This window comes from Vipera ursinii (genome assembly GCF_947247035.1).
Source record: "Vipera ursinii genome assembly, chromosome: 2".
Lineage (NCBI taxonomy): Eukaryota > Metazoa > Chordata > Lepidosauria > Squamata > Viperidae > Vipera > Vipera ursinii.
In genome coordinates this window covers 24,305,423-24,332,683 of record NC_139513.1, presented here as the reverse complement: position 1 = coordinate 24,332,683, position 27,261 = coordinate 24,305,423, and the positions used below count along the sequence as shown (strand labels likewise).

General features: G+C 40.5%; 2 protein-coding genes across 2 annotated transcripts; both read right to left on the bottom strand.

Annotated features, from left to right (window-relative positions):
- Nucleotides 1-3,282: 3,282 nt before the first annotated feature.
- Nucleotides 3,283-22,258, bottom strand: LOC310634792 (putative olfactory receptor 2B8; the record flags this gene model as incomplete). Its single annotated transcript, XM_083353329.1, has 2 exons — nt 3,283-4,098; nt 22,121-22,258. 2 exons carry the CDS (start codon nt 22,256-22,258, stop codon nt 3,283-3,285), a joined length of 954 nt encoding a protein of 317 aa, XP_083209455.1.
- Nucleotides 11,841-12,782, bottom strand: LOC310636331 (olfactory receptor 2G3-like; the record flags this gene model as incomplete). Its single annotated transcript, XM_083356076.1, has 1 exon — nt 11,841-12,782. One exon carries the CDS (start codon nt 12,780-12,782, stop codon nt 11,841-11,843), a length of 942 nt encoding a protein of 313 aa, XP_083212202.1.
- Nucleotides 22,259-27,261: the final 5,003 nt, after the last annotated feature.

Genomic DNA, 27,261 nt, shown 5'->3' with positions numbered 1-27,261 from the left:
GTAAAGCTGAATCGGTGGTGCAAGTGCTGGGAAGCAGCTGCAAGTACAGATGAAGCTTTGCTTACTCGTCCGCCACTCACCTCTAGCTGTATAGCCCAGTTATTAACAGGCCACGGAGGAGTACCAATTCATGGCACGGGACCCCTGCTCTAGACTGAATTCCAAGCTAGTATTATTTTGTAGGATTCCTGGAGTTGAGATCTTAATGTATCTAGAGAGTAGCAGCTTAGGGAAGCTGCTGAAGGATTCTCTGAGGACTACAATAGCTCATTAAAGTTTTTTAAAAACACATCATAGTTAGCCACTGTTGGCAACTCATTTGGGATTCATCAATAAACTTTCTGCCCTTAAAAATTTGAAGATATATTTTTGTGGTTCTATAATTATTAATAACTATCAGTGTTACTATAAAGCACAGTCCTCTTTGGGTACAATTTACCAGCAGAGAAAAAACTAATGAGACTCATTGTGCCATTTAAAACAATGAGATGTAATGATGACCTCAACTGGGGATCGGGCCTCCTTAGATAATACATCGCTCCTTACTCATTCAAATGTTCTATGAACACAAATTGCTAAAAGAGAAAGAAAGAAAGAAACAGCTCGGGAGATTCCACATAGGTTATTTCTGAATTTCAGATCTAATCAACACAAATGGCTGCATGTTTAACAGAAGAAACTTTATTTGAGATGAGGTGAAGTTAGTCCTTCCCCCCTGTGTGGTTTCATGGAGGACTTCCTTGAAGTTGCAGGATGTTTCCCCATCTCTTAAAGGGGCTGGCAACAGCTTTAAGAGCTGGCCAATCGAGAGCATAGAAATGGCATCATCCATCCAATTTCCCTAATCAAAATAAGGGAAACTTTGAAAACAAACACATTTAAGACCAATGCTGAATAAACCTTTCTGGATTATAGTCCCAACAGATGTCTGTGGAGGTTCTCAGTCACCCAAGTCAAAGTTGTCCCAAAGGTGCTTTTTCAAGAGGCAACTGGACTTTCTTGGTTTTTCCTTGAAGACGTTTTGCTTCTCATCCAAGAAGCTCCTTCAGTTCATGGCAGTTGACTTTTGAAAAAGCACCTCTAAGCCCTACTAGATGGTCACCACTCTGTCTCAAGTGAGTAGAAGAAGTCTAAAGAAGTTAGTAGAAATCTAAAAGGAGATTACTTGAACCCTTTACAACTGGACTGCTACTATAGATCTGGAACTGAAGCAGCTGTGCCTGTACGTCATTCCAATAAAAGGTGTACAGTATTTACTCATATTTGTTCTGTTGGTCTTCACAACCACTTTACATACCAACATCAGTGATAATTTCAGAGTTTCTACTAGAGATAACAGAATAACAGATTTGGAAGGGACATAGGAGGTATTCTAGCCAACCCCTACTCAAGCAGGAGACCCTCAGATAAGGTTATCCATTCATTAGAGCAGACATGTCAAACACAAGGCCTGGGGGCCGGATCTGGCCCGTGAAGTGGTTTCATATGGCCCGTGAAGCCATCCTGGAAACAGTGAGGGAACGGCCCCCGCTGCCTTGCCCCTGGCCCAGAGACCCTCCTTCTGCCAGAGACCCTCAGATCTGTCCCACTCCTGCCCAGGCCCCCATAGGCACCCTTGATGCGAACGATGTAGAGCTGGCCAGGCCCACCCAGCAGGCCATACGCACTCTAGCCACGCCCACCCAGTAGGCCACACCCACCCTGGCCATACCCACCCGGCCCCCTGAGGGCAACCTCAATGCTGATGCGGCCCTCAGTGAAATTGAGTTTGACACCCCTGCATTAGAGGATAGTGGACATTATTATTTTGCAGTAGCTTTGATCCAACAGTGAAGCAAGTCCAAGAAGATGGTGGTATATGTGGCATCTGTTCCATTTCCTGGTTTATGGTCTCTGGAATTCCTGCATTTTTCATCTCATTGCTTCTGTTAATTAGAATAATGAAACTGGAGATGTATATCTTCAATATGCTTGTCTACCAGCTCAGAATTTTCCTTCTCTTGCGAGTCTGGAAAGATTGTGGCAATCTTGAGGCAATCAAAAATGGAATTAGGGTGGATGGGAGCTACCAAGTAACAATTTTATTCCAGGCAAGAAAGAAATTATGGTGGTCAACAAGAAAATCAGTGTCAGATTTGGAGTACTATCTGTTTTGAACAGGTTCACTTCATTCTTCTGAGCCTGGACCTGGCATTGCTTCTGAATTTATGGCAACTACTGCAGGAACAGCTTTTCCAGCGCTTCAGCTAGTGACCCACTTACATCTTTTTTTGGGTTATGAACTGGGGCTTTCTACAAAATCAGTTCTCTTTGAATTTTGAACACCAATCTATTATTATGAGCCTTGGTGGAGCAGTGGGCTAATGCCTCCTTAAGTAACACCAGCTGCCTGCAATTAGTGCAGGTTCGAGTCCCACCAGGCTCAAGGTTGACTCAGCCTTCCATCCTTCCGAGGTAGGTAAAATGAGGACCCAGATTGTTGGGGGCAATTAAGCTGACTTTGTAATAATGCCACCTGGGTGTGTGTGTGAAAGCCCTAATAAGCAGGCATATACATAGAATGAAGGCTACTGCTAAGCTTGTAAGCCGCCCTGAGTCTTCGGAGAAGGGTGGGATATAAATGGAATTAAAATAAAAATAAATAAAATAAAAAATAAAAAAATATTAAACAGGTCCATGTGTTCTGGAAGCTCCAAAATGCAACTATCATTAATAACCCATCAATACCATTTATTAAATAATCATTTTGGGGGAGGCAACTGTTTTAAGAGGACTGAGATGGTAAGATCAGAATCAAACCGTTGAAAAATGTTAACAAAACCTGAGGCAGATGCCCTCTATGTTCAAAACTAGAGAAACAAGAGAAAGTAGTTGCCATGTGAAAACAGGTGAAACAGACCTCAAAGTTAAAGCCTGTTAGATTTTGCAGTAGTTTATTTTAGCTGGAATAATTTTTATTTGCAGCTTCTTTTATTGATGCTTCAAATAAAAGCAATTTCTTTGTCCAGGTATTGTTGGAACGTTTAGCTCTAGATTTGAATTCCTAAAGAGAGATATATTGAGCACAGATTTGAATTCCTAAAGAGAAATATATTGCGAAGGAGTGAGACTTTTAATATAACCTGACTCCTTGACCTATTCTAAAAATGATACAAAACAGAAAGAAAATGGTCAAGAGTTTGTACGAACAAAGTATATTAAGAACAACATTGAGCATTTGTCAAAAGTATTAGTCTTGTTTTGCTAAATAAAGTTGTGACCTTCATTAGTCATTGACCTTCATTATTGATCATCTTTATTCTTGATTTTTATGATTCTTTGGATGGCTTTATGTACCTCTTTGTTCCTAAGAGTGTAGATCAGTGGATTAAGCATGGTGGTGACAAAGGTATAGAAGAGGGAAATCATCTTGCCTCGGTCACGGGAATAGTTGGACGGAGATTGGAGATAGCTGGAGATGGCTGAGCCATAGAAGAGTGACACCACCATCAAGTGGGAGGCACAGGTGTTGAAGGCCTTCCGCTTCCCTTCAGCTGAGCGGATCCTTAGTAGAGCAGCCACAATGTAGCTGTAAGAGATTGCGATGAGACCCAGAGGTAGTAGAAGGATCACCACACTTGAGGCAAAGAGCTCTGCCTCATTAACAGAGGTGTCCACGCAGGCCAATTTGATCAAGGCTGGTACCTCACAGAAAAAGTGGTCTATCTGGTTCTGCCCACAACGTGGAAGACTAAGGGTCATGACTGTCTGTACTACTGAATTGCTGAAGCCACTTCCCCACGAGATAGCAGCCATTGTGAAACACAGAGATTGGCTCATAATGGTAGTGTAACGTAGTGGATGACAGATGGCGGCATAGCGATCATAGGCCATGACAGCCAACAAAACACACTCCGTGGAGCCCAGAGCAAGAGAGATGTATAACTCACCCACGCAGGCACCATAAGTGATAGTCTTGCTTTTTCTCCAGAAGTTCACCAACATATGCGGCCCAAGACTGGTGGTATAACAAAGGTCAAGAAAGGAAAGGTTGCTGAGGAAGAAATACATGGGGGTATGGAGATGGGGATCTAATCTTGATACCACAATGATGGTTGTGTTGCCCAACAGGACCATCATGTAGCAGGTCAGAACAAGTCCAAAAAGCACCATCTCCAAGTATGGGCGGTCAGCCATTCCCAATAATATGAATTCTCCTTGATACTTCTGGCTACTTTCTTTCCATGATGCATTTCTGTAGAACATCTGCTTAAAAAACAAAGCAAAACAATAACAGAGTTGGAAGGGACTTTGGAGGTCTTCTACCGCAACCCTCTGCTCAAACCGGAGACCCTACACCATTTCAGACAAATGGCTGTCCAATCTCTTCTTAAAAATCTCCAGGGATGGAGCACCCACAACTTTTGCAAGCAAGCTGTAACTCTGGTTAATTGTTCTTACTGTCAGGAAATTTATTCTTAGTTCTGGGTATGTTATCTCTTTGAGAAGTTTCCAATCATTGCTTCTTGTTCTGTTTTCAGGTGCTCTGGAGAATAGGTTGACCCTCTCTTCTCTGTGGCAGCCCCTCTATTATTGGAACCCTGCTATCATGTCACCCCTAGTCCTTCTTTTCACTAGATTAGACATACCAATTCCTGCAACCGTTCTTCATATGTTTTAGCCTCCAGTCTCCTAATCCTCTTTGTTACTATTCTCTGCGCTCTTTTTAGAGTCTCAACATCTTTTTGATTCAATGGTGACCAAAACTGGATGCAATATTCCAAACGTGATTTTTACCAAAGCATTATAAAAAGGCATGATACATGTGGATATGGAGATGGGGATCTGACCATGACACTATTTTGATGATTGTGTTGCCCAATAGGGTCATCATGTAGCAAGTCGAAAGAGCAGCATCTCTATGTAAAGGCGGTCAGCCACACCCAATAAGATGAATTCTTGGTAGCTTTGGCTATTTTCTTTCCATGATGCATTTTAGAACATCTGTTTTAAAAAAAAGCAAAATAATATGCATGAAAATATATCAAAGCATTATAAAATGGCAAGATCACTTCATAGGATCTTGATTCTATATCTCTGCTAATGCAGCCTAGAACAATACACATGAAAATAAACAGATCACCAGCACAATGCCTTGGTCAGCCCACACTTGGAACACTGCATCCAGTTTTGGTCACCACGATGTAAAAAAGATGTTGAGACTCTAGAAAGAGTACAGAGAAGAGCAGCAAAGATGATTAGGGGACTGGAGGCTAAAACCTACGGTTGCTGGAATTGGGTATGCTCAGTGGGTTAGGACGCTGAGCTTGTCGATCAGAAGGTCGGCAGTTTGGCGGGTCGAATCCCGTGTGCCGCATAACAGAGTGAGCGCCTGTTACTCGTCCCAGCTTCTGCCAACCTAGCAGTTCGAAAGCACATAAAAATGCAAGTAGAAAAATAGGGACCACTACAGTGGGAAGGTAGCAGCGTTCCGTGCTCCTTTGGCATTGAGTCATGCCAGCCACATGACCACAGAGACGTCCTTGGACAAGCGCTGGCTCTTCGGCTTTGAAACGGAGATGAGCACCGGCACCTAGAGTCGGAAACGACTAGCACGCATGTGCGGGGGAACCTTTACCTTTACCTTTACCTTTTAGTTTAATGAAGAGAAGGACAATGGGTAATATGATAGCAGTATTCCAATATTTCAGGGGCTGCCACAAAGAAGAGGGAGTCAACCTATTCTCCAAAGTACCTGAAGGCAGGACAAGAAGCAACGGATGGAAACTAATCAAGGAGAGAAGCAACCTAGAACTAAGTAGAAACTTCCTGACAGTTAGAACAATTAACCAGTGGAACAATCTGCCTCCAGAAGCGGTGAAAGCTCCAGCACTGGAGGTTTTTAAGAAGAGACTGGACAGCGATTTGTCTGAAATGGTATAGGGTTTCCTGCCTGAGCAGGGGGTTGGACTAGATGACCTCCACGGTCCCTTCCAACTTTATTATTATTGTTGTTGTTATTGTTATTACAACATGGAAGGCTACAAAGAAGTGATATAGAAAGAATTGTGACTTGACTGAGCAGCAAATATAGCTTGGGACGTGAATCTATGATCCAGAATCTTGTTAGATTCTGGATCATAGATTAAGATTAAGATTAAGAATCTTAATCTTGTTCCTAGCTAACTCAGTCTTTTAGCTTTGAATTCTCCATGAATTTCTATGTGAGAAAAGAATATAGTAAAAATGATTTTGCTACCCAGATATTTGGACAGAATTCCTTGTACAGGATTGAAGAAATTACTTTTCATTTACACATCTGTCTATCTTGATTAAGATAGGCTGGCTGAGGAATTCTGGGAGTTAAAGTCCACAAGTCATAAAAGGGCCAAGTTTGAAGACCCCTGGTCTAAGACGTACAATAGGAGTGCAAGAAATCCAATCATCAATATAATCATAGAACAAAGTTGAAACAATAAAAACCTGACACCTGTTTGGATGTTAAGACCTATCAAAATCACCTGTACATCTGTGAAGCTACAGTTTGAATTAGAGTGCCATTAATAATGTCATAAAGAAATCAACAAACTTTTGATTAAGTCAACTAGCTGCTGATTTCTTTATGGCATTATTTCTTTTAGGGCATGTCTTCTAACCTTATTTGATTCTTCTCTTCGAAAGGTGGCATTTATGTGAATTTCTCCTAATGTCTTCTCCATCTATCTTTTTCTTGCTTCTTTCTTTATCTGTTTCCAACCTTTTATCCTTTGAGGATCATCTTGCTTCCCTTTTCAAATTCTGTCTCCCCCTTTTCTCTCTTTTATTCTTATTTACATCTTTAAAAATAATTTTTTTTAAATGTAAAATTCCTTGAACAAATGATTATAGGAGAACAGTACTATAGTGAGCTTTAGCTCTGAAACATTATCTAGGGACAGAATTTTCATAACAAACCATCTATGACAGTACAGAACACACTGCAAGTACAGATGCCAAATTGAAAAAAAAATCATACAATTAGAATGAAATAATAGAACAGAACAGAACAGAACAGAACAGAAACAACTCCAAACAAACACAAAAGCCCAAGAAGGTATAAAAACCCACCACTCCCAGCTACATGTGGTCAGGTTTTCTAGACCCTCATTTCTGTCTGGCTTTGCTCTTCAATAAACCACAACCTTTTTTCTAAAGCAGTCCCCATTTTTTTTATTCCCGGCTTGGATTGGACCTTGATGAAGTATTTTCTTTCAACAACTTTCTTTTTAATGTGCCTGAATTAAAGATTTCAATTTTATTAAAACAAAAAAAAAAAAACAAAATCTAGAAATGAGCTGAAAAAGAGATGGAAGGAAATGAAATAGAGTGTTACACGAGAGAAAAAGAGCAAGAGAGTCAAGAAAAATGCAAAACAAAATAGAACAGAAGAAGATGGAAAGGAGGAGATCAATGTAGAAAAAGGCTGAGAAGGTCTAAAAGACATCTGCGTAATAGTACTCTTGAATGTAAGAGGGGAAAATATAGCACTGTCCCCTACTACTCACCCTACCAGTTCCTCTTCTGATCAGCCTCTTTAATTCAGCCTTGGTTATTCTGGTTCAACACTGCATCCCAAGGTATCAGGTGTGACTATGTGGAGGGTCTTGTGCTGCAGAAAGTAAGGACTGTTTTTGTGGGTGTCAGCATGGAGAGGGAAACTGTTATCTTCTCATTGTCTGCTGCATTCTGAAGAAAAATGTTCAAGAATCCTAGACTCCGGTGGAACACTAATTAGGGGAGAGATTAATCATTGCAGCCATGTATTTCCCCTCCCCAAAAGGCCTTTCACCCTTGAGTAACATCCTCTGAAGTGGTGCTGTGCAGAGGGGATACACAGGGAAGGGCTAATTAATACTTTAAGTAAGATGAAAGTTTTAAAAGTTTTTTTTAAAGTTTTAAAGTTTTAAAGCAATATAAGAAGCCATTTGAGGAGGAGAGAAAGGGCCTCTGTCTGAGTTCTGGATTTTCATCAGCAGGGTACAGCCACAACTGTATTTGTATCTGTAAATGTCTCTTTGAATTATTAAAACCTCAAACAATTTCACTTGTACAGTATATCCAGGATAACAACTTTATATATATCATCCTTGTAGCTTGCAATTTTTAAATAAACATTCAAGTCAATGTCAGTTTTGTCTCTTAGAGCTTGTTCATCTCCTGTAACAACACCTTTCTATGATGACAGATATATGCTTAAAATGAACTCCATTCATTGTTCACACAGGTCTTTCAAAAGCCCAATGTTAAAGTATCTTGCTTCATTCTGTTTTAACAAGTTGACTGTAATTCTTCTTCTTTAATCTTTAGTATTGTCTAGTTCTGTCTAGTGTCCATTAAAGTCTCATCCTATTATTCCCCCCCCCACAAGGAATCTAAACAACAACAGTATCCCACTAAAAGGATTCTTATAATTAATTTATTAATTTCAAATCCATCCAGATACTTAGTTCATTTTTAACTTTTCCAAATCAACACTCTTTTGCTGCTTATTCCCAAAAGTAAAAAAAAAATTCTAAGGCCTTAAACTGAAAAATAGAGCACTGTACAATGGAACAAATTCTTAAATTTGTTATGCCATTTCACTAAGAGATTCTTTATTTTTTATTAAACTTCACTGAACTTCACCATACATTCCTTCAAAATCTAGTGAACTGGCATGGTATATGATAATAGATGCTTTTTACTTGAAAATATCTTTGATCACCTCTTTGCCACATCCAAAATTCGGGTTGCAGAGTATATATTTTAAATTGACAGGTAAACCTACATATAGGTATGATTTCAGGAATATAGATATAGATATAGATATAGATATAGATATAGATATGGGACGCGGTGGCTCAGTGGGTTAGGACGCTGAGCTTGTCAATCAGAAGGTCGGCAGTTTGGCGGGTCAAATCCTGAGTGCTGTGTAACAAAGTGAGCACCTGTTACTCGTCCCAGCCTCTGCCAACCTAGCAGTTCGAAAGCACATAAAAATGCAAGTAGAAAAATAGGGACCACTACGGTGGGAAGGTAACAGCGTTCCATGCGCCTTTGGCATCTAGTCATGCTGGCCACATGACAAGCACTGGCTCTTCGGCTTTGAAACGGAGATGAGCACCAGCCTCTAGAGTTGGAAAGGACTAGCATGCATGTGCGGGGGAACCTTTACCTTTATATCTATCTATCTATCTATCTATCTATCTATCTATCTATCTATCTATCTATGTTTTCTGAGGTTTTCGCGAGTGTTTGTATGTAGATCTTTGGTCATTCAGGTTTTTCCCCCACGTAGAATTGGAGGTATCAGGGCAAAGTTTTGACGAAATCTCATCCATGGCCACTATCACACACTTCTCCCAGAAGAATGAAGCTGAAGTCACCAGCCTGAGGATGACGAATGAGATTTTGTCGAAACGTTGCCCTGATACCTCCAATTCTACGTGGGGAAAAACCCGAATGACCAAAGATCTACATGAATACCTTGCTAGGCCCCAAATACGGGGCAAATCTTATTTCCTGTCTCAGCCTAACCCAAGGCCATCCATAGGCTGTAATCACAACAGTGACAGCTCATATTTGTGTAAATTTAAAGGGAGGCTGATATGGCCATTTCAAACTCATTTGTTCTCATCAGTCAGTCATACCCTTCTGAGATTCAAACCTGGGCCGACTGCATCTTAAGCAGTAGTTTTAACCCCTAGGCCACAGGCTCTCTCTCGCTTTGTTAGCTGCAAGGCAAGGGAGATATGTGTTAAGTGTTTGTTAAGTAGTTTGAATACCTTGCTAGGCCCCAAATACGGGGCAAATCTTATTTCCTGTTTCAGCCTAACCCAAAGCCATCCACAGGCTCAAAAAAATAAAGGGAACACTTAAACAACACAATGTACTGTATTTAATAGTAGGATGTCTTATCTTGTGTTCCCTTTATTTATTTTTTGAGCAGTATATATATATACTGCAGTAGATAGATAGATAGATAGATAGATAGATAGATAGATAGATAGATAGATAGATAGATAGATAGATATAGATATAGTTATAGATATAGATATAGATATAGATATAGATATAGATATAGATATAGATATAGATAACATGCAATATGATCCTTCCCTTATATATTGTATATATTATGTAAGTAACTATAAACCCAAAGCATTCCACTCCCCAACCTCACCTGTGTCTGTGTAAGATAAATGTTGGCAACTCTTGGCTCATCGAGTTGTGTTGACTTGGAAGATCTTGGATTCCGGTACCTCAGGTAAGAATATCTGAATGTGACTCTTTTTCTATTTCTGATGAAGAACCAGCCTCTATTCAAGGAGCAGATGATACATTTTTCAGATGAAAATAATTCTCACTGGAGGATCTCTGAATGGGCTTTTTTATTCCAGAGATTAGAGGTGAAAACACTCAGGAAAATAGACAGGAAGAGAAATATAGGAACAGAGTCCAAGAAAGGAAGGAAGACATGAAATGAGCTAACAGGAATGAAGATTCAGGCAATGACCAGCCTGAAAATCATAAGACTGGATACTCCCATAGGGCTTATTCATAAGTAAATGGATATAGCATTTCAGTAATAATTTCAGGACCATTTTTCACTTGATCCTGTAGAGCAGGGGTAGGCAACCTTGGCTCTTTTATGACTCGTGGACTTCAACTCCCAGAATTCCTGAGCCAGCACAGCTAGGCTTGGAAACCTCTCACTTTCCCTTCAGCATGGCTGGCTCAGGAATTCTGGGAGTTGAAGTCCACGAGTCATAAAAGAGCCAAGGTTGCCTTCCCCTGCTGTAGAGAAAGAAAGATAGAATCAAAGATTAATGCATCTTTCTGTTTAAAGAAAAAAAAGGAGAAAATTTTTAGTAAAGAGACAGGAATAAGAAAGAAAGGGAATCCTTGCAGTTGAGCATATGGAGTGCTGAACAGGCAACATCAAAGCACATGGGAAAGGGAGAAGGTGAAGTTTTTCTCCACCCAATGTCAGGATCCTAACTCCATCTCTGGTCAGCCCACCTTCTGGAGCCCAGCATCTTGGCTCTTCCAGGTCAATGGGTGCTCTGGAATATTTAAAGATATCCCACAGACACACGTACAAAAGCCAAGCCAAGAAGGCAAAAATGGAGCAGGATAGTAGATTTTATAAGCATTGGTGAAATGAAGGAATATCCGTGCCTATTTCTCACCCTGTGATGAAAGTTGCTATAGAGTATAGTTGTTGTTGAGTCCCAGGACACCAGAACTCAAGATGAACAATTAGCAGCAAACAAGACATTTTCCTTCAGTGTCCAGTACAGCCCTTTGCAAAAGCTCATCCAGGAAGGATCAAGGCGGTCAAAAAAGTGACAGGAGCAAATATGCAGGAGCGGGAGGAAGAGATCTGCAAAAATTTGGATCAGCAAACAAAGGAATAAATTTTAAGTGGTGTCAGAAAATTGGATTTCCTATTGCAGGAACTGCATCATGGAACAAACTTCTGTGCAGCCTTTTGCAGCACAAGACGCCATGTTAAGGGTGGTGGGCAAGACACACATACACACAGACACTTCAATTGTTTCCTTCTCTTTTTATTAAAACTGTACAAACACATCTACATTCATTTATGGATAAAACCTCTTGCGGAAGATGCCTTTTTCACAGGGAAATAAAATTTCTGAGACATTGAGGGAGAGAGGGTTTTTTCACTTTTTAATTTACAGCCTGTGTAAATTAAACACTAGAGGTGTTATGTGTTTATTATGAAAAAAGAGAGAGAAAACAAAATACAATGAAAACTACTGGAAGAACAGCATAAAGAGTATTGCTGCTGAATCTTCAAATGCAGCTTTGAATCATGTTTACTTCTTCTTCATTAACCTGTGGAGAGCTTTATGTACTTCTTTGTTCCTCAGAGTGTAGATCAGTGGATTAAGCATGGTGGTGACAAAGGTATAGAAGAGGGAAATCATCTTGCCTTCATCACGGGAGGAAGTGGAACATGGCAGCAGATAACTAAAGGTGGCTGTGCCATAGAAGAGCCAGACCACCATCAAGTGGAAGGAACAAGTGTTGAAGGCCCTCTTCCTGCCCTCAGCTGAAGGGATCCTAATCACTGCAGCTGCTATATAGCCATAAGAGATTGTGATGAGACTAACAGGTGCTAGAAGAAACACCACACTACCAGAAAGCATCAAAGCTTCATTAAGGGAAGTGTCAACACAAGCTAGTTTAAGAAAGGCAGGGAGTTCACAAAAGAAATGATCTACCCGATTCCGTCCACACAATGGAAGCCTAAGAATCATCACTGTATGAACCAGTGAGACACTGAAGCCGCTTATCCAGGAGACAGCAGCCATCGTGATACACAGAGAGTGGCTCATAATGGTAGTGTAGCTCAGTGGATGACAGATGGCTGCATAGCGGTCATAGGCCATGACAGCCAATAAAATACACTCTGTGGAGCCCAGAGCAAGAGAGATGTAGAGCTCAGCCACACAGGCACCATAAGTGATGGTCTTACTTGTTCTCCAAAAGTTCACTAGCATCTGTGGCCCAAGACTGGTGATGAAGCAGAGGTCAAGGAAGGAAAGGTTGCTGAGGAAAAAATACATGGGGGTATGGAGCCCTGGATCTAGTCTCAAGACCACAATGATGGTTGTATTGCCCAGGATGGTCATCAAGTAGCAGGCTAGGACAAGGGCAAACAGCAACATCTCCAAGTGTAGTCGGTCAGCCACTCCCAGCAAGATGAATTCTTGGTAGCTTTGGTTACTCTTTTCCCACAAGATTTCCCTGTACATTGTCTATACACATTGAAACAAGTAATGACACACACAAGGAATCCAGTTGAAACTATTGACAGCAATCCAGCATGATCAATTGATTCACATTAGAAGTGCTGATTAATTTTGTGTCCAGATATCTAGGTGAAGCTTAATTAGTAAATTCTATGAAAATGATCCATATCCATTGGCACTGCTGTCTCACCTTAATGACCACAAAGGAGTAATTGTGTATGGATAGCAATCTAGAGGTTTACCTCAACTATGACTTTTGCCAATTTCCCAGTCTTTATCTAAAAAATTGATAATATAAGGTCATTCCTTTTGTACCTCCTGTCCAACTCTCCTGATATGATGTGGTTAGCTAGGTGCTAAGCTTTCCCTTTTCATACAATGAACTTCCTGTATAAAAATGTTCTTTTTTTTCTAGTGATACAAAACCTGCTCCCCTAATCATTTTTCAGTGAGATAGCCATTGTCAGGGACTCTCACAAATACTTATTCCTCCTAAAAACTTATTATATCTGTGAATGTAAAGCAGAATCCTAATATGTGAGAAGTGAATATGCTAATTATAGGGCAGAAAACTTTGCACCGTTGGGCAATATAATACAATTAACAGTTTTTGAAACTCTGTTTTGACATATCTGTCATAACTAAGAGGCTGAAAGGAGCCATATCTGTAGCAGAAACCACATGTAATCAATATAAATGATTATAAATATAAATCAATATCAATACAAACACTGCCCACAGTCCACCAGAATCCTTTTTCTAGCCCCAGAATGGGTAGGGTCAAAAGTTTTAGCTATGATTTTTAAATGGATATTTTAATAGATAAAGCTCAAATCTGCCTCAAATCATTAATATTATAGATGGGTCCCCTTGTCATAAAATCGGTGGCTTAAAGTAAGAGTTTGCCTCTGATATTTAGAAAAAGCACTTACAATTAAAATATAAATAGGGCAACATTGACCTAATTTGTGAATACAAAAAGTGCATGAATGAAGAAAATGAAGGATGTTTTATTTCCACCCTCACTATTTGCATGTTTCTTGCAGATGCTGTTTTGCCTTTAAATGATCCTCCTGTGCACATTCCCTGACTGGAAAAAACTTCCTCCAATCAGGAAAATTAGGGACGATACGGTATGTCCTCTGCTCCGCTCATGGATACAGTCTATGAATTCCCAGATACCTTGACTCCTATCACAATATGGAGCAGTGCTAAGCTTATTAGGGGCAGGACTAAAAGGAATGGCAAGATTGATTGACTTGGGTGTCCAATTTTGTGCAATAGGGCTGAGCTCTCTTGTGTTGGCAGAAGGTCAAAACCCTAAGCCTCACCCTGACCCGGGGTCAACAGCCATATGCAATCTAGGGTGATGGAGGTTGCCCGTGCCTGTTTTTAAACTGAGAACGAGTAAGGATGAATGCCTTAATTAATCAACTGGTTGATTGATAATATACCATCAAGCTGTTCTTAGTGATCGCATACATTTTCACCATGACATGTTACAAAACTCCTTTCTCTAATTGTTTGAGGGATACCTGGAAGAAGATGTAACAAGCCAGGGAAGGAAACAGTTCAGATGATTCTAAGACTGCAAACAAATTTATATAACAGGGAACAGAGATAGTTTTGATTACTTATAAAATATCTGCCTTTTGTTCAGCAAAGGAAAGGGAACTGCATGGACATGAATCTCAATTCTGAAGAAGATGGGCAAATCGCAGCATCTTCTAGATTTGATTAGGATTACAGGCCTTAAATAAACTAAGATTCTGTGACTCAACCACCTGCTTCATTTCCATCATCATTTCCAAGACGTCGTCACCTGTCTTGCACAAGTAGTATTTCCAGAAGCTTCCTTGAGGTTCCTATGTAACAGTGAAAAAAGATGTCTCAAATAAGTCTGTTCTGCTGGATCCCTTCCCCATGCTGCAGCCCATTTATTCCTTTATTCAGGTATTCATTTATTTATTACATTTATCTCTCACTAAAATCTGGAGACTCTGAGGTTTAAACAAAATATTTCCTAAAATGGTCCTTGCAGAATAAATGAAAATTTCAGGAAACCAGGAGATAAAATGTCATCTCCTACATCATAAACAGTAGTGAGATTCAGCCGGTTCGCACCACTTCAGCAGAACCAGTAGCTAATTTTTGTTGCCCAGAATGGACTTCCAGAAGCGGCATCCACACAGAGAACCGGTTGTCCACATATTTGAATCCTACCAGTGATCATAAAGGGACACGGTGGCTCAGTGGGTTAGGATGCTGAACTTGTCGATCAGAAGGTCGGCAGTTTGGCAGGTTGAATCCCAAGTGCTGCGTAACAGAGTGAGCGCCTGTTACTTGTCCCAGCTTCTGCCAACCTAGCAGTTTGAAAGCACGTAAAAATGCAAGTAGAAAAATAGGGACCACTCCGGTGGGAAGGTAACAGCGTTCCGTGCACCTTTGGTGTCTAGTCATGCCGGCCACATGACCACGGAGACGTCCTCGGACAAGCGCTGGCTCTTCGGCTTTGAAACGGAGATGAGCACCAGCCCCTAGAGTTGGAAACGACTAGCACGCATGTGCGGGGGAACCTTTAGCTTTACCTTACTGATCATAAATATCACATGCACAAGGAATTATGAATTTAGAAGATGGACAGCAGGTACAATAGAATAGGAGATCAAGTTTCTACAGATTTAACTGTGAAGGAATTTCAGCAGATACTGTATCAAAGAAAGAGAGAAAACTGAAGCAAAATTCAGTGTTCAAGAGACGAGAAACGAAAGAACACACCAGTCCATCTCCCAACTCCTGTCCTTTTCTCTTGGCCCTCCAGCAGCCTTGCCTGTCCAATGTCTGACAAATCTACTTTTCTCTCTTTCACACTATTTATGAATTAGATTCATATCCCACCTTCCACACAGAGCCATTTTATGTGGTGCCTGTTCTTCCTTTCTTTTCCACAAGAAGCGTCCAGTGAAATGGGAGAGGGAGGGAGGGAGGGAGGGAGAGAGAGAGAGAGAGAGAGAACATGATCCCAGCTAATATTTTTCATACAGGTAAATACCCTACTTCATGAATTATAGTCTAATATTTGTGGAGTCAACTTTACCAGGTATAAATCTTACTGACTTTATGCTTTTCAGCAAATTGCATATTAATTCTTGGATCACCACCATCAATCCAACACACTTAAATGAAAGAACAAAAGGCAGAGAGATGAATCTAGGCAATTGGTGGGAAACACTGGAAAGATATTCATTAGGAAAGGATTACAGATCTGATAGGTACGGGTCGGTTGTGATCAAAATCTAATTAACTTTTCAGTTTGTCCTTTTCCATTTTGACATTAATGTATAATTTTAGAAATAAAAAATGACCTTTAATTTGAATATTTCTTAGCATAGATATTTTTGTGCATATTTACTATGTACAATGTTTTCCACAATATAATTTTTACTACGCAGTTTTTTTGAAATATACAGTATATTCTTATACACACGTCCCCTAAAATTGATAATTATGTATTGGTCTCTGTGTGTATCTATATCGATGCTTAACTAGATTCAGGATTTTATTGTTTAGCTGCATTTCAGTTTGCATCTAAGCTGGGAACTATAAATTGCCCAATTTCATATTAAAATTCAAATCAAATTAATTTCTTATTTCTAGCACTAATATAAGTAAAGATTGTAAAGGAAAAAAAATCCATTAAAAAGTGATATTTTACAATGAACAGATACATTTAAAAATCACATTAACACCTTGGAACAGAGTCTAGAAGACATTAAGACCTAGGAGAAATTTGTTATATCTTCAGCTGACCTTTGGTGAAGTCAGCTGTAATCAGTGAAAAGCTAGGTTACAGTATATTTTGTAATCAACATTCACTCATTTCTAGAAAATATTCAAATGTATTAATATAAATAAATTTTATGCCTTCATAATTAAAAAAAGGAGTACACATCATAGATGATTAGACAGATGAGATAGACGATAGATAGATAGATAGATAGATAGATAGATAGATAGATAGATAGAACATGTAATCTTCTCCTTTACTATTACATAGTAAATAGAGCCTTGGTGGAGCAGTGGGTTAATGCCTCCTTAAGTAACACCAGCTGCCTGCAATTAGTGCAGGTTCGAGTCCCACCAGGCTCAAGGTTGACTCAGCCTTCCATCCTTCTGAGGTAGGTAAAATGAGGACCCAGATTGTTGGGGGCAATAAGCTGACTTTGTAATAATGCCGCTTGGGGGTGTGTGTGAAAGCCCTAATAAGCAGGCATATATATATAGAATGAAGGCTACTGCTAAGCTTGTAAGCCGCCCTGAGTCTTCGGAGAAGGGCGGGATATAAATGGAATTAAAATAAAAAAATAAAAAAATAGTATGTGTTTGTGTGTTCACATGTGTGTGTATTGCATAAGAAACCCCATTCCCCAACCTCACCTGTGCCTGGATGAGAAAAATTTGCTACTTCTTGGATCATCTGGATGCATTGACTTGGAGGATCTTAGATGCCTGTATGATCTCAGCTAAGAATCCCTAATTGTGACTCTTTTTCTACTTCTTATGAAGAATCAGCCTCAACTCAAGGAGCAGCTGATGTATTTTTCAGGCCAAAATAATTCTCACTGGAGCATCTCTGAATTTCTACTCAGTAGAGTAGAGGTTGAGCTGAAAAGTGGGGAGACAGATGGCTGGGGAAGGGAAACTCCCTAAAAAGAGAAGAGAAAGAGTCACTGATGAAACTGGATGCAAACAAAAATATTTAGATAGGAACAGAGGAAGAAAGAATCGAAAAGGGTTGTCAGGAATGAAGGTTGAGGCAATGAGCAACATGAAAATAGACTGAATAGCCCACAGAGCCCAACAAGGCTTAATCTCAAGCAAATGGAGATAGCATTGTAGCAATAATTTCAGGACCATTTTTCACTTGATCCTATAGGGAAAGAAAGGTAAAACAAATGCATCTGTTTAAAAAAAAAAGAAAGAAGAGAAAATACACTGGAGAGACAATAATAAGCAAGAAGGGGGAAACTTGCAAGTTGAACATTTGGAGTGTTGAGTAGGAATAGGTAAAGGTAAAGGTTCCCCCGCACATGCGTGCTAGTCGTTTCCAACTCTAGGTGCTCATCTCCGTTTCAAAGCCGAAGAGCCAGCGCTTGTCCGAGGATGTCTCTGTGGTCATGTGGCCGGCATGACTAGACACCAAAGGCGCACAGAACGCTGTTACCTTCCCACCGTAGTGGTCCCTATTTTTCTACTTGCATTTTTACGTGCTTTCGAACTGCTAGGCAGAAGCTGGGACGAGTAACAGCCGCTCACTCTGTTACGCGGCACTCGGGATTCGACCCGCCAAACTGCCGACCTTCTGATCGACAAGCTCAGCGTCCTAACCCACTGAGTAGGAATAGGCAACATCAAAGGAAATGGGAAAGGTAGAAGGGGAAGACTCCCTCTGTCAAAACTCTGATCAGCCCACCTTCTTCAGCCCACCATCTTGGCTGTTCCAAGTCAGTGGTGCTCTAGAAAATGTGATATCATACAGACACACAGTAATCAATCTGAGAAAGCAGAATGGTAGACTTTATGGGCGTTTTCTGGGGGTGGGAGAGGGAGGAGAAAGGGAGGAACATTTAGTGAAATTGTTATGTAGTTAAGTTGCTGTGTAGTAAAGTTGCCATTGAGCCTCAGGGCACCAGGACTCATGATGATCAATTAGTGGCAAGCAAGACACTTCCCTCCAGAGTCCAGCAAAGCTCTTGAAACCATTTGCAAAGGCTCAGCCAGGAAGGATAGAGAGGGTGTCAGAAAAGTGACAGGAGCAAAAATGCAGGAGTGGGAGGAAGTGATGTGCAAAGGTTTGGACCAGCAAACAAAGGAGTAAATTTCAAATGGTGTCAGAAAATTGAATTTGCCATTGCAGGAACTGTATGGGGGAACAAATTTCTGTGTAGCTTTTGCAGCACAAGATGCCAGGTTAAGGATGGTTGGCAAGAGACAGACACACACACACACAGACGTCAATTGTTTGCTTCTTATTTTATTAAAGTTGGACATACACATCTACACACAATTCTGGGTAAAACTTCTAGAATGCCTTTCCCACTACATCCAATCTAGACCCACCAGGAGGACATTGGGCCCTTACATCCTCCATGGACGTTCTACATTTTTTGCCACAAATTGTATTCCAAATGTTGGGAGCATTGCAAAAAGCACATGTGCATCCAGAAGGTCTTTATACTCTTGCTCTATTCTCTCTCTTTCCCTCTCTCTCCCCCCACCCCCCACCTACCAACCCCTGTCCTAAACAAAGCCAGCAGTGATCTACTGTGCGTTTTGGTCCATAATGAGTCCTGCTGAGCCTGCATGGCTGGTACTCAAGGTGAATATTTGGATGCCAGTGGTCTACATAGCAGTTGATATGGTGGTTTATATGTGTTTATAAACAGGATCTCTTCAGCTCCACCCAACTCTGGCCTTCTTAATCTTCCCTTCCACTTGAGCTACTTACTGCTTTATTTATCAATTTGTTTTGCAATCATCTTTACACACACTCTTTGTGTGAATAAACTGCCACAATGTTCTTTGTTCATCCTGGTCATTCAATTTATTTTCAGCCCAGACTGATCCCATCACTTGTTTTATCACAGACTTTTCTGACATTCTCCATTCACACCACATTCAATTTATCTGTGTGTATCTCTTTACATAACCAATTCTCATTTCCATATCAGTATCTACAAACATTAAGAAAACCAAGATCATGGCATCTGGCCCTCTCAATTCCTGGCAAATAGATGGGGAAGAAATGGAGGTAGTGACAGATTTTATTTTCCTGGGCTCCAAGATCACTGCAGATGGGGACTGTAGCCAAGAAATTAAAAGACGCTTGCTCCTGGGGAGGAAAGCCATGGCAAATCTAGACAGCACACTAAAAAGCAGAGACATCACCCTGTCAACAAAAGTGCGTATAGTCAAGGCCATGGTCTTCCCAGTTGCAATGTATGGCAGTGAAAGCTGGACCATAAGAAAGGCTGAGCGCCAAAGAATTGAGGCCTTTGAACTATGGTGCTGGAGAAGACTCCTGCGAGTCCCTTGGACTGCAAGGCGATCAAACCGGTCAGTCCTAGAGGAGATCAACCCTGACTGCTCTTTAGAAGGCCAGATCCTGAAGCTAAAACTCAAATACTTTGGCCACCTAATGAGAAGGAAGGACTCACTGGAGAAGAGCCTAATGCTGGGAAAGATTGAGGGCAATAGAAGAAGGGGACGACAGAGAATGAGGTGGCTGGATGGAGTCACTGAAGCAGTAGGCGTGAGCTTACCAGTAAATGGACTCCAGAAGATGGTAGAGGACAGGAAGGCCTGGAGGAACATTGTCCATAGGGTCGCAATGGGTCAGACACGACAACATCTACAAACAGGTCTTCTTCAGCCCCATAAACTGGTCATATTCCCTCCAATGAGCTATAACTAGTGCTGTCTTCATTGTCCTTTAATGCCTGACAAGGTATTTTATTCTCCCGAGCCTTTTAATAGTATGCTAATATTGATGTGATTATGTACTTTCTATTGGCTACTGTAACTTTTTTCATTGATAGTTAATTTCATTCTTTAGTTTATTTGGCATTTCATAAAATATTTTATTAACTGTTGTAACTACCACATATAAGTTCAAAACACTTTCAGCTTTATTTTCTAATGGCAAGCAGCAGAGACATGTTTCGTATCAAATAAATTAAATGTCAACTATTTACACCCTGTAGGGATCATGGAAGGGAAGAAAATCATGAGCAAACTCTTCTCTAAGGTTCAGGAATTAGGAGTGTCTGAGAAGGAGGGAAATGCAGACAGGAATTGGTCTAACAAAGCGACAGTGCAGACTGGATTTGCAGGACTGGAACAATATCATTAGTTCAAGTTCTTATTAAAATAAAATTGGAATAACTTCAGAATGTGTGTTTTTCAAAGGGGAATGAAACCTCATAAACATAAAGGGACAGAGTTGACACAAGATAATAGCATCTTATCCACAACAAGCTAAACACATTTCAGAAAATAAGTTCTGAAGTTTGTATACTCTTTAATTTATTAATTTTGGGCACTGCTGTGGTACCAAGATGTATTGCACATTTATTATGAACAAAGAGAGAGAGAGGTACAATCAAAAGTACTGCAAAAAAACCGAAGACCATTCCTGTGGAATTTTGAAATGCAGTTTCATATTATCGGTTTAGTTCTTCTTGATTAGTCTTTGGAGAGCTTTATGTACCTCTTTGTTCCTCAGAGTGTAGATCAGTGGATTAAGCATGGAGGTGACAAAGGTATAGAAAAGGGAAATCATCTTGCCTTGGTCATGGGAATAGTTGGATGGAGGTTGAAAATAATTGAAGATGGCTGTGCCATAGAAGAGCCAGACCACCATCAAGTGGGAAGAACAAGTGTTGAAGGCCCTCTTTCTTCCCTCAGCTGAGCGAATCCTCAGCACCGCAGAGGCTATATAGCCATAGGAGAGCATGATGAGACTAACTGGTACTAGGAGGAACACCACACTAGTAGAAAATATCAGAACCTCATTAAGGGAAGTGTCAACACAAGCCAGTTTTAGAAAGGCTGGGAGCTCACAAAAGAAATGATCTATCCGATTCCGTCCACACAGAGGAAGCCTAAGAGTCATCACAGTATGAACTAGTGAGACACTGAAGCCGCTTATCCAGGTGACAGCCACCATCTTGAAACACAGAGAATGGCTCATAATGGTAGTGTAGCGCAGTGGATGACAGATGGCGGCATAGCGATCATAAGCCATGACAGCCAGCAAGATACTTGGTGGCGCAGTGGGCTAATGCCTCCTTAAGTAACACCAGCTGCCTGCAATTAGTGCAGGTTCGCATCCCACCAGGCTCAAGGTTGACTCAGCCTTCCATCCTTCCCAGGTAGGTAAAATGAGGACCCAGATTGTTGGGGGCAATTAAGCTGACTTTGTAATAATGCCGCTTGGGGTGTGTGTGAAAGCCCTAATAAGCAGGCATATACATAGAATGAAGGCTACTGCTAAGCTTGTAAGCCGCCCTGAGTCTTCGGAGAAGGGCGGGATATAAATGGAATTAAAATAAATAAATAAATAAATAAATACACTCCGTGGAGCCCAGAGCAAGAATGTTATACAACTCAACCGCACAGCCGCCATAAGTGATAGTCTTGCTTTTCCTCCACATGTTCAACAGCATGTGGGGCCCAAGACTGGTAGTGAAGCAGTGGTCAATGAAAGAAAGGTTGCTGAGGAAGAAATACATGGGGGTATCGAGCCCTGGATCTAGTCTCGAGACAACAATGATAGTTGTGTTGCCCAGAAGGGTCATCATGTAGCAGACCAGGACAAGGGCAAACAGCAACATCTCCAAGCGTGGCCGGTCAGCCACTCCCAGCAAGATGAATTCTCCTTGGTAACTTTGGTTTTCCCATGAAATTTCCCTGTTCATTGTCTATATACGAATTAGAACAAGTAAAGACACAGAAAAGGAATCCTGTACAACAATGACAAAAATCCAGCATGATCAAATGATTCCTATATTTGGAGTGAGGCTTTTATGTTGTACCCAGTAATCTAGATTAAAGTTGAATTAGTGGACTCTATGAAAATGATTGGGGGTCCATATCAATTGGCACTGCTTTCTCAGCATTTTATGCCTTAAAGACCACAAGGGAATAATTGTGCATGAATGGAAATTTAAAACATTTACTCCATCCACTTTGTTGCCCATTGCCTACTCTTTGTCTAAAAGATTGATAATCTCAGATGATTTTCTTCTGTACATTTTGTTCACTTCCCCTGATAGGATGCAATTAGACAGGTGCTACATTTTCCCTTTTCATACATTGAATGTGTATAGCAATTTTGTGCGATAGTCTGACATTAAACCCCAGCAGAACTCAGAGTTTTATTATTGCTACAGCTTACCTTTGGTGAATTCCACTGTAATAAATGAACCAAATTAGAGCATATTTCATGATCAGCATTAACTTGCTTGTAGAAAATATTCAAAAGATTTCTACACAGAACAAATTCTATGCCTTGATAATTTAGAAAAAGTACTCATCATGGAGATAGATGTTAGATGGATAGAAGATAATAATAATAATAATAATAATAATAATAATAATAATAATAATAATAATAATAATAGATGATAGATAGATGATAGATGATGATGGAGAAGATAGATAGATAGATAGATAGATAGATAGATAGATAGATAGATAGATGATTGATAGATAGATAGATGATAGATGATAGATAGATACATACATACATACATACATACATACAGATACATAGATAGATACATAAATACATAGATGATAAATAAAAAAGGAGAAAGAGATATGACCCCGTTACTTATAATATGACCCCGTTACTTATATATTATATAAACTAAAACCCCAAAGCACTTTTATCCCCAACCTCACCTGTGTCTGTGTAAGAAAAATAGATAGATAGATAGATAGATAGATAGATAGATAGATAGATACATACATACATACATACATACATACATACATAAATGATAAATAAAAAAGGAGAAAGAGATATGACCCTGTTACTTATAATATGACCCCGTTACTTATATATTATATAAACTAAAACCCCAAAGCACTTTAATCCCCAACCTCACCTGTGTCTGTGTAAGAAAAACATGGCTACCTCTGAGCTCATCTTGTGCTGGTGTGGAATATCTTGGATGCCTGTATGATCTGAGGTAAGAATCTCCAACTGTGACTCTTTTTCTACTTCTTAGGAAGAACTGGCCTCTATTCAAGGAGCAGATGACACCGTTTTAGGACAAAATACTTGTCACTGGAGCATCTCTGAATGGACCTTTGTATTCCAGGGATTAGAGTTTGAGCTGAAAGGTGGGGAGAGGAGACAGATTAGCGGGGAGGTGAAATCCCCCCAAATGAGAACAGAAACAAGCCCCCAGGAAATAGATAGGAATAGAAATATAGAAACCGAGTCCAAGGAAAGAAGGAAGGCATGAAAAGGATGGACAGGAATGAAGGTTGAGGCAATGAGCAACAAGGAAATAGTCAGACTGATTATTCTACAGAGTCCCATAGGGCTCCATCTCAAGTTAATGGACCTAGCATTGCAGTAATAATTTCAGGACCATTTTTCACTTGTGCCTATAGAGAAGCAACACAGTACATTTTATAGGCATTTTCAGGGAGGAGGAGGGGGAGGAGGAGGAGGAGGAGGAGGAGGAGGAGGAGGAGGAGGAGGAGGAGGAGGAAAAAAAGGGGGGGAATATTCCTGTCTATTTCTCACTATTTACTGAAAGTTGCTATGCAGTAAAGTTGTCATGATTCCCAGGAGACCAGGACTCAAGATGAATAATTAGCAGCAAACAAGACACTTCCCTCCAGAATCCAGCAAAGCCCTTGAAACCATTTGCACAGGCTCACCCAGGAAGGATATAGAGTAGTGATGGCAAACCTTTTAGAAACTGTGTGCCCAAACTGTAACCCCAAACCCACTTATGTACCGCCAGATGCTGGATGGCCGTGGCCCATTGGATGGGCATGGCTGGGACGGTAACGGGAGACTGGGTGGGATTAAAAATTTCGTTCAGTCAATCAATTCCAACTTTGCAAGATCTTTTTTTCCCCCACGATAAGTTGAAATAGATTGATTGACTGAAACTTTTTTTTTTGCACACAGCAGCAGAGGCCCAAAGCGAAAAGGTTTTATAAAACCCAGCTGAAGGCCTAGGACAGGGGCAAATGGCGCGTGTGCCCACAGAGAGGGCTCTGCGTGCCACCTATGGCACGTGTGCCATAGGTTTGCCACCATGCATATTAGAGGGTCAGAAAAGTCACAGTAGATGCAGGAATGGGAGGAAGAGATCTGCAAAAAGTTTGGAACAGCAAACAAATGAGTAAATTTCAATGATGTCAGAAATTGTTTTTGCTATTGAACGAACAGTATGGTGGAACACATTTATGTGCAGCCTTTGTATCATAAGATGTTATGTCAATGGTGGTAGGCAACACACAAACACACATTTTGATTGTTTGTTTTTGTTTTTAATTAATGTTGCACACACACACACACACAGACATACACACACACACAAAATTCTGGATAGAATTTCTAAAATGTCTTTGTCCACCACACCCAATGTAGACCAGCCACGAGGGGATAAGGGCACTTACCCCTCCATGGACTTTCCATTCAGTCTGCATTCCTCTACCACAAATTAATTCCCAATGTTGGCAGCACTGCAAAAACCACAAGCCAACCCAGCAGGCCTATGTACTCCTTGTCAAAGAAGTAAATCAAAAACTCCTTATCAGAAGTCGATGAACCGTGGTTCATTTGACGCATGGTGAACAACAGGTAAAAGAAAGAAAACCCGAAACATATTCTACTGTAAAAACTTTAATCAGAAAATAAAAGAAAGACTCTTAACTGACTACATGCTCTGTCTCACCAGACAGCAAAGAGAGAAAGAAAAAGAAGAAACTTTTTGTTTGGACATGCGCACACAATAGTAGAGCCAGACATGAAATCAAAACATGGTTGAACATGTGACACTCACCATGGCTACAATGATAAGATAACAGTACAGCTGCAGAACAGACTGAAACGTGCTTGCTGACAAACACATAAAAACACAGTGACACTCCTGAACTGCTGCTCAGCAGTAATTTCTCTCTTTTTCTCTCCATTGAGGTGCCACCATGGAGGGACGGTATCTTTAGCACTGCCAAGAAATGGTAGGCAATTCGCTAAGTGCCCAGCTGCTTTCTTACTTCATCTGATCAATGTGGTCTCAGATTTGCCATTGTGGGATCCTAAAATTTTAGTTCTGAAAGACTTCAGCACCCATTTTCAATACGTTTGTGTGTGTGTGGTGGTGGTGTAGCAATCACTACAGTGGTGGGATTCAGCCGGTTCGCACTACTTCAGCAGAACCGGTAGCTAATTTTTTTGTTGCCCAGACCCAGAATGGACTTCCAGAAGCGGCATCCACATATGTTCACATATTTAAATCCCATAATGAGTGAGTATTATTCTCTGCAGAGGGATGGAGCAATTAGATTGGGCTTGTGCTGGGAGTTGAGGGATTCCAATGATTTCCAGAAATCTCTGGAGGATTTTCCAGTCAGTATGGCTGGTACTCAGGGTGAGGATTTGGCTGCCAGTGGTCTATCTTGCTGTTGGAATGGTTGTTATCTGTGTTTATAAACAGGGTCTCTTCAGTTCCATCCCACCGTGGCCATCTTAGTCTTCCCTTCTTCTTGAGCCATTAACTACTTTCTTACATGTATGTTTTATCTTTACACACTGCCTTTGTGCGAACTGCCCCAATGTTCTGGTCACTCAATTTATTTTCAGTCCAGGTTGATAGGCTTCTCTATTTTGATTTTCATTTTGTGAAATAAATGATGACATGTGTTGTTGTTCATCTGAGGTTGTATTTACTACTTTTAAGAACTGCTAAGGAGCAGAAGATTTATACTATGTAAAACTAAAGAACTCAAAGAGGGTGTACTCTCTTTTTCACAAAAACTTGTAAATAAAATCCCTAATGACTGCATTGCTGACTCTGGATGGTATTATAGTCCTCAAAAACTGCATAGAGGGAAAGTTTGGGAACTGCTCTCTTAAGAGAAGAAAATCATGAGCAAAATCTTCATTTAGATTCAGGAACAAGGAGTGTCCAAAAAGAATGGAAAAGTCACAATGCAACTAGGGTTTGGTCTAGCAAATGTTACAACGGAATTAGGACAGTCAGCACCCAGGGTTCCATCTTAGACCCAGTACAGTACTCTTCAATATTTTTATAAATGATTTAGATGAGGGTGCTGGAATACATGTTCACATGGTTTATGCAACAACTACAGCCAATCAGTAGATGGCAGTGTTTGCAAGTTTGCTAAGTATAATATAGTATATAAAAAGGTAAAGGTAAAGGTTCCCCCGCACATGCGTGCTAGTCATTTCCGACTCTAGGGGCTGGTGCTCATCTCCGTTTCAAAGCTGAAGAGCCAGTGTTTGTCCGAGGACGTCTCCGTGGTCGGGGCCGGCATGACTAGATGCCAAAGGCGCACGGAACGCTGTTACCTTCCCACCGTAGTGGTCCCTATTTTTCTACTTGCATTTTTACGTGCTTTCAAACTGCTAGGTTGGCAGAAGCTGGGATGAGTAACAGGCGCTCACTCTGCTATGCAGCACTCGGGATTCGACCCGCCAAACTGCCGACCTTCTGATTGACAAGCTCAGTGTCCTAACCCACTGAGCCACCACATCCCTTAATATAGTATATAAGGACTCCCCAAAAATTTGTATTGATGATTTTGGATTATATAATAATCCTCAAAAACTCATGATAGCAATGTCACATTCTGCATAAAGAAAATGTTTAGGAACTGGAAGAAAATCATGAAGAAACTCTTTTTTTAATGTTGAGTAATTAGGAGT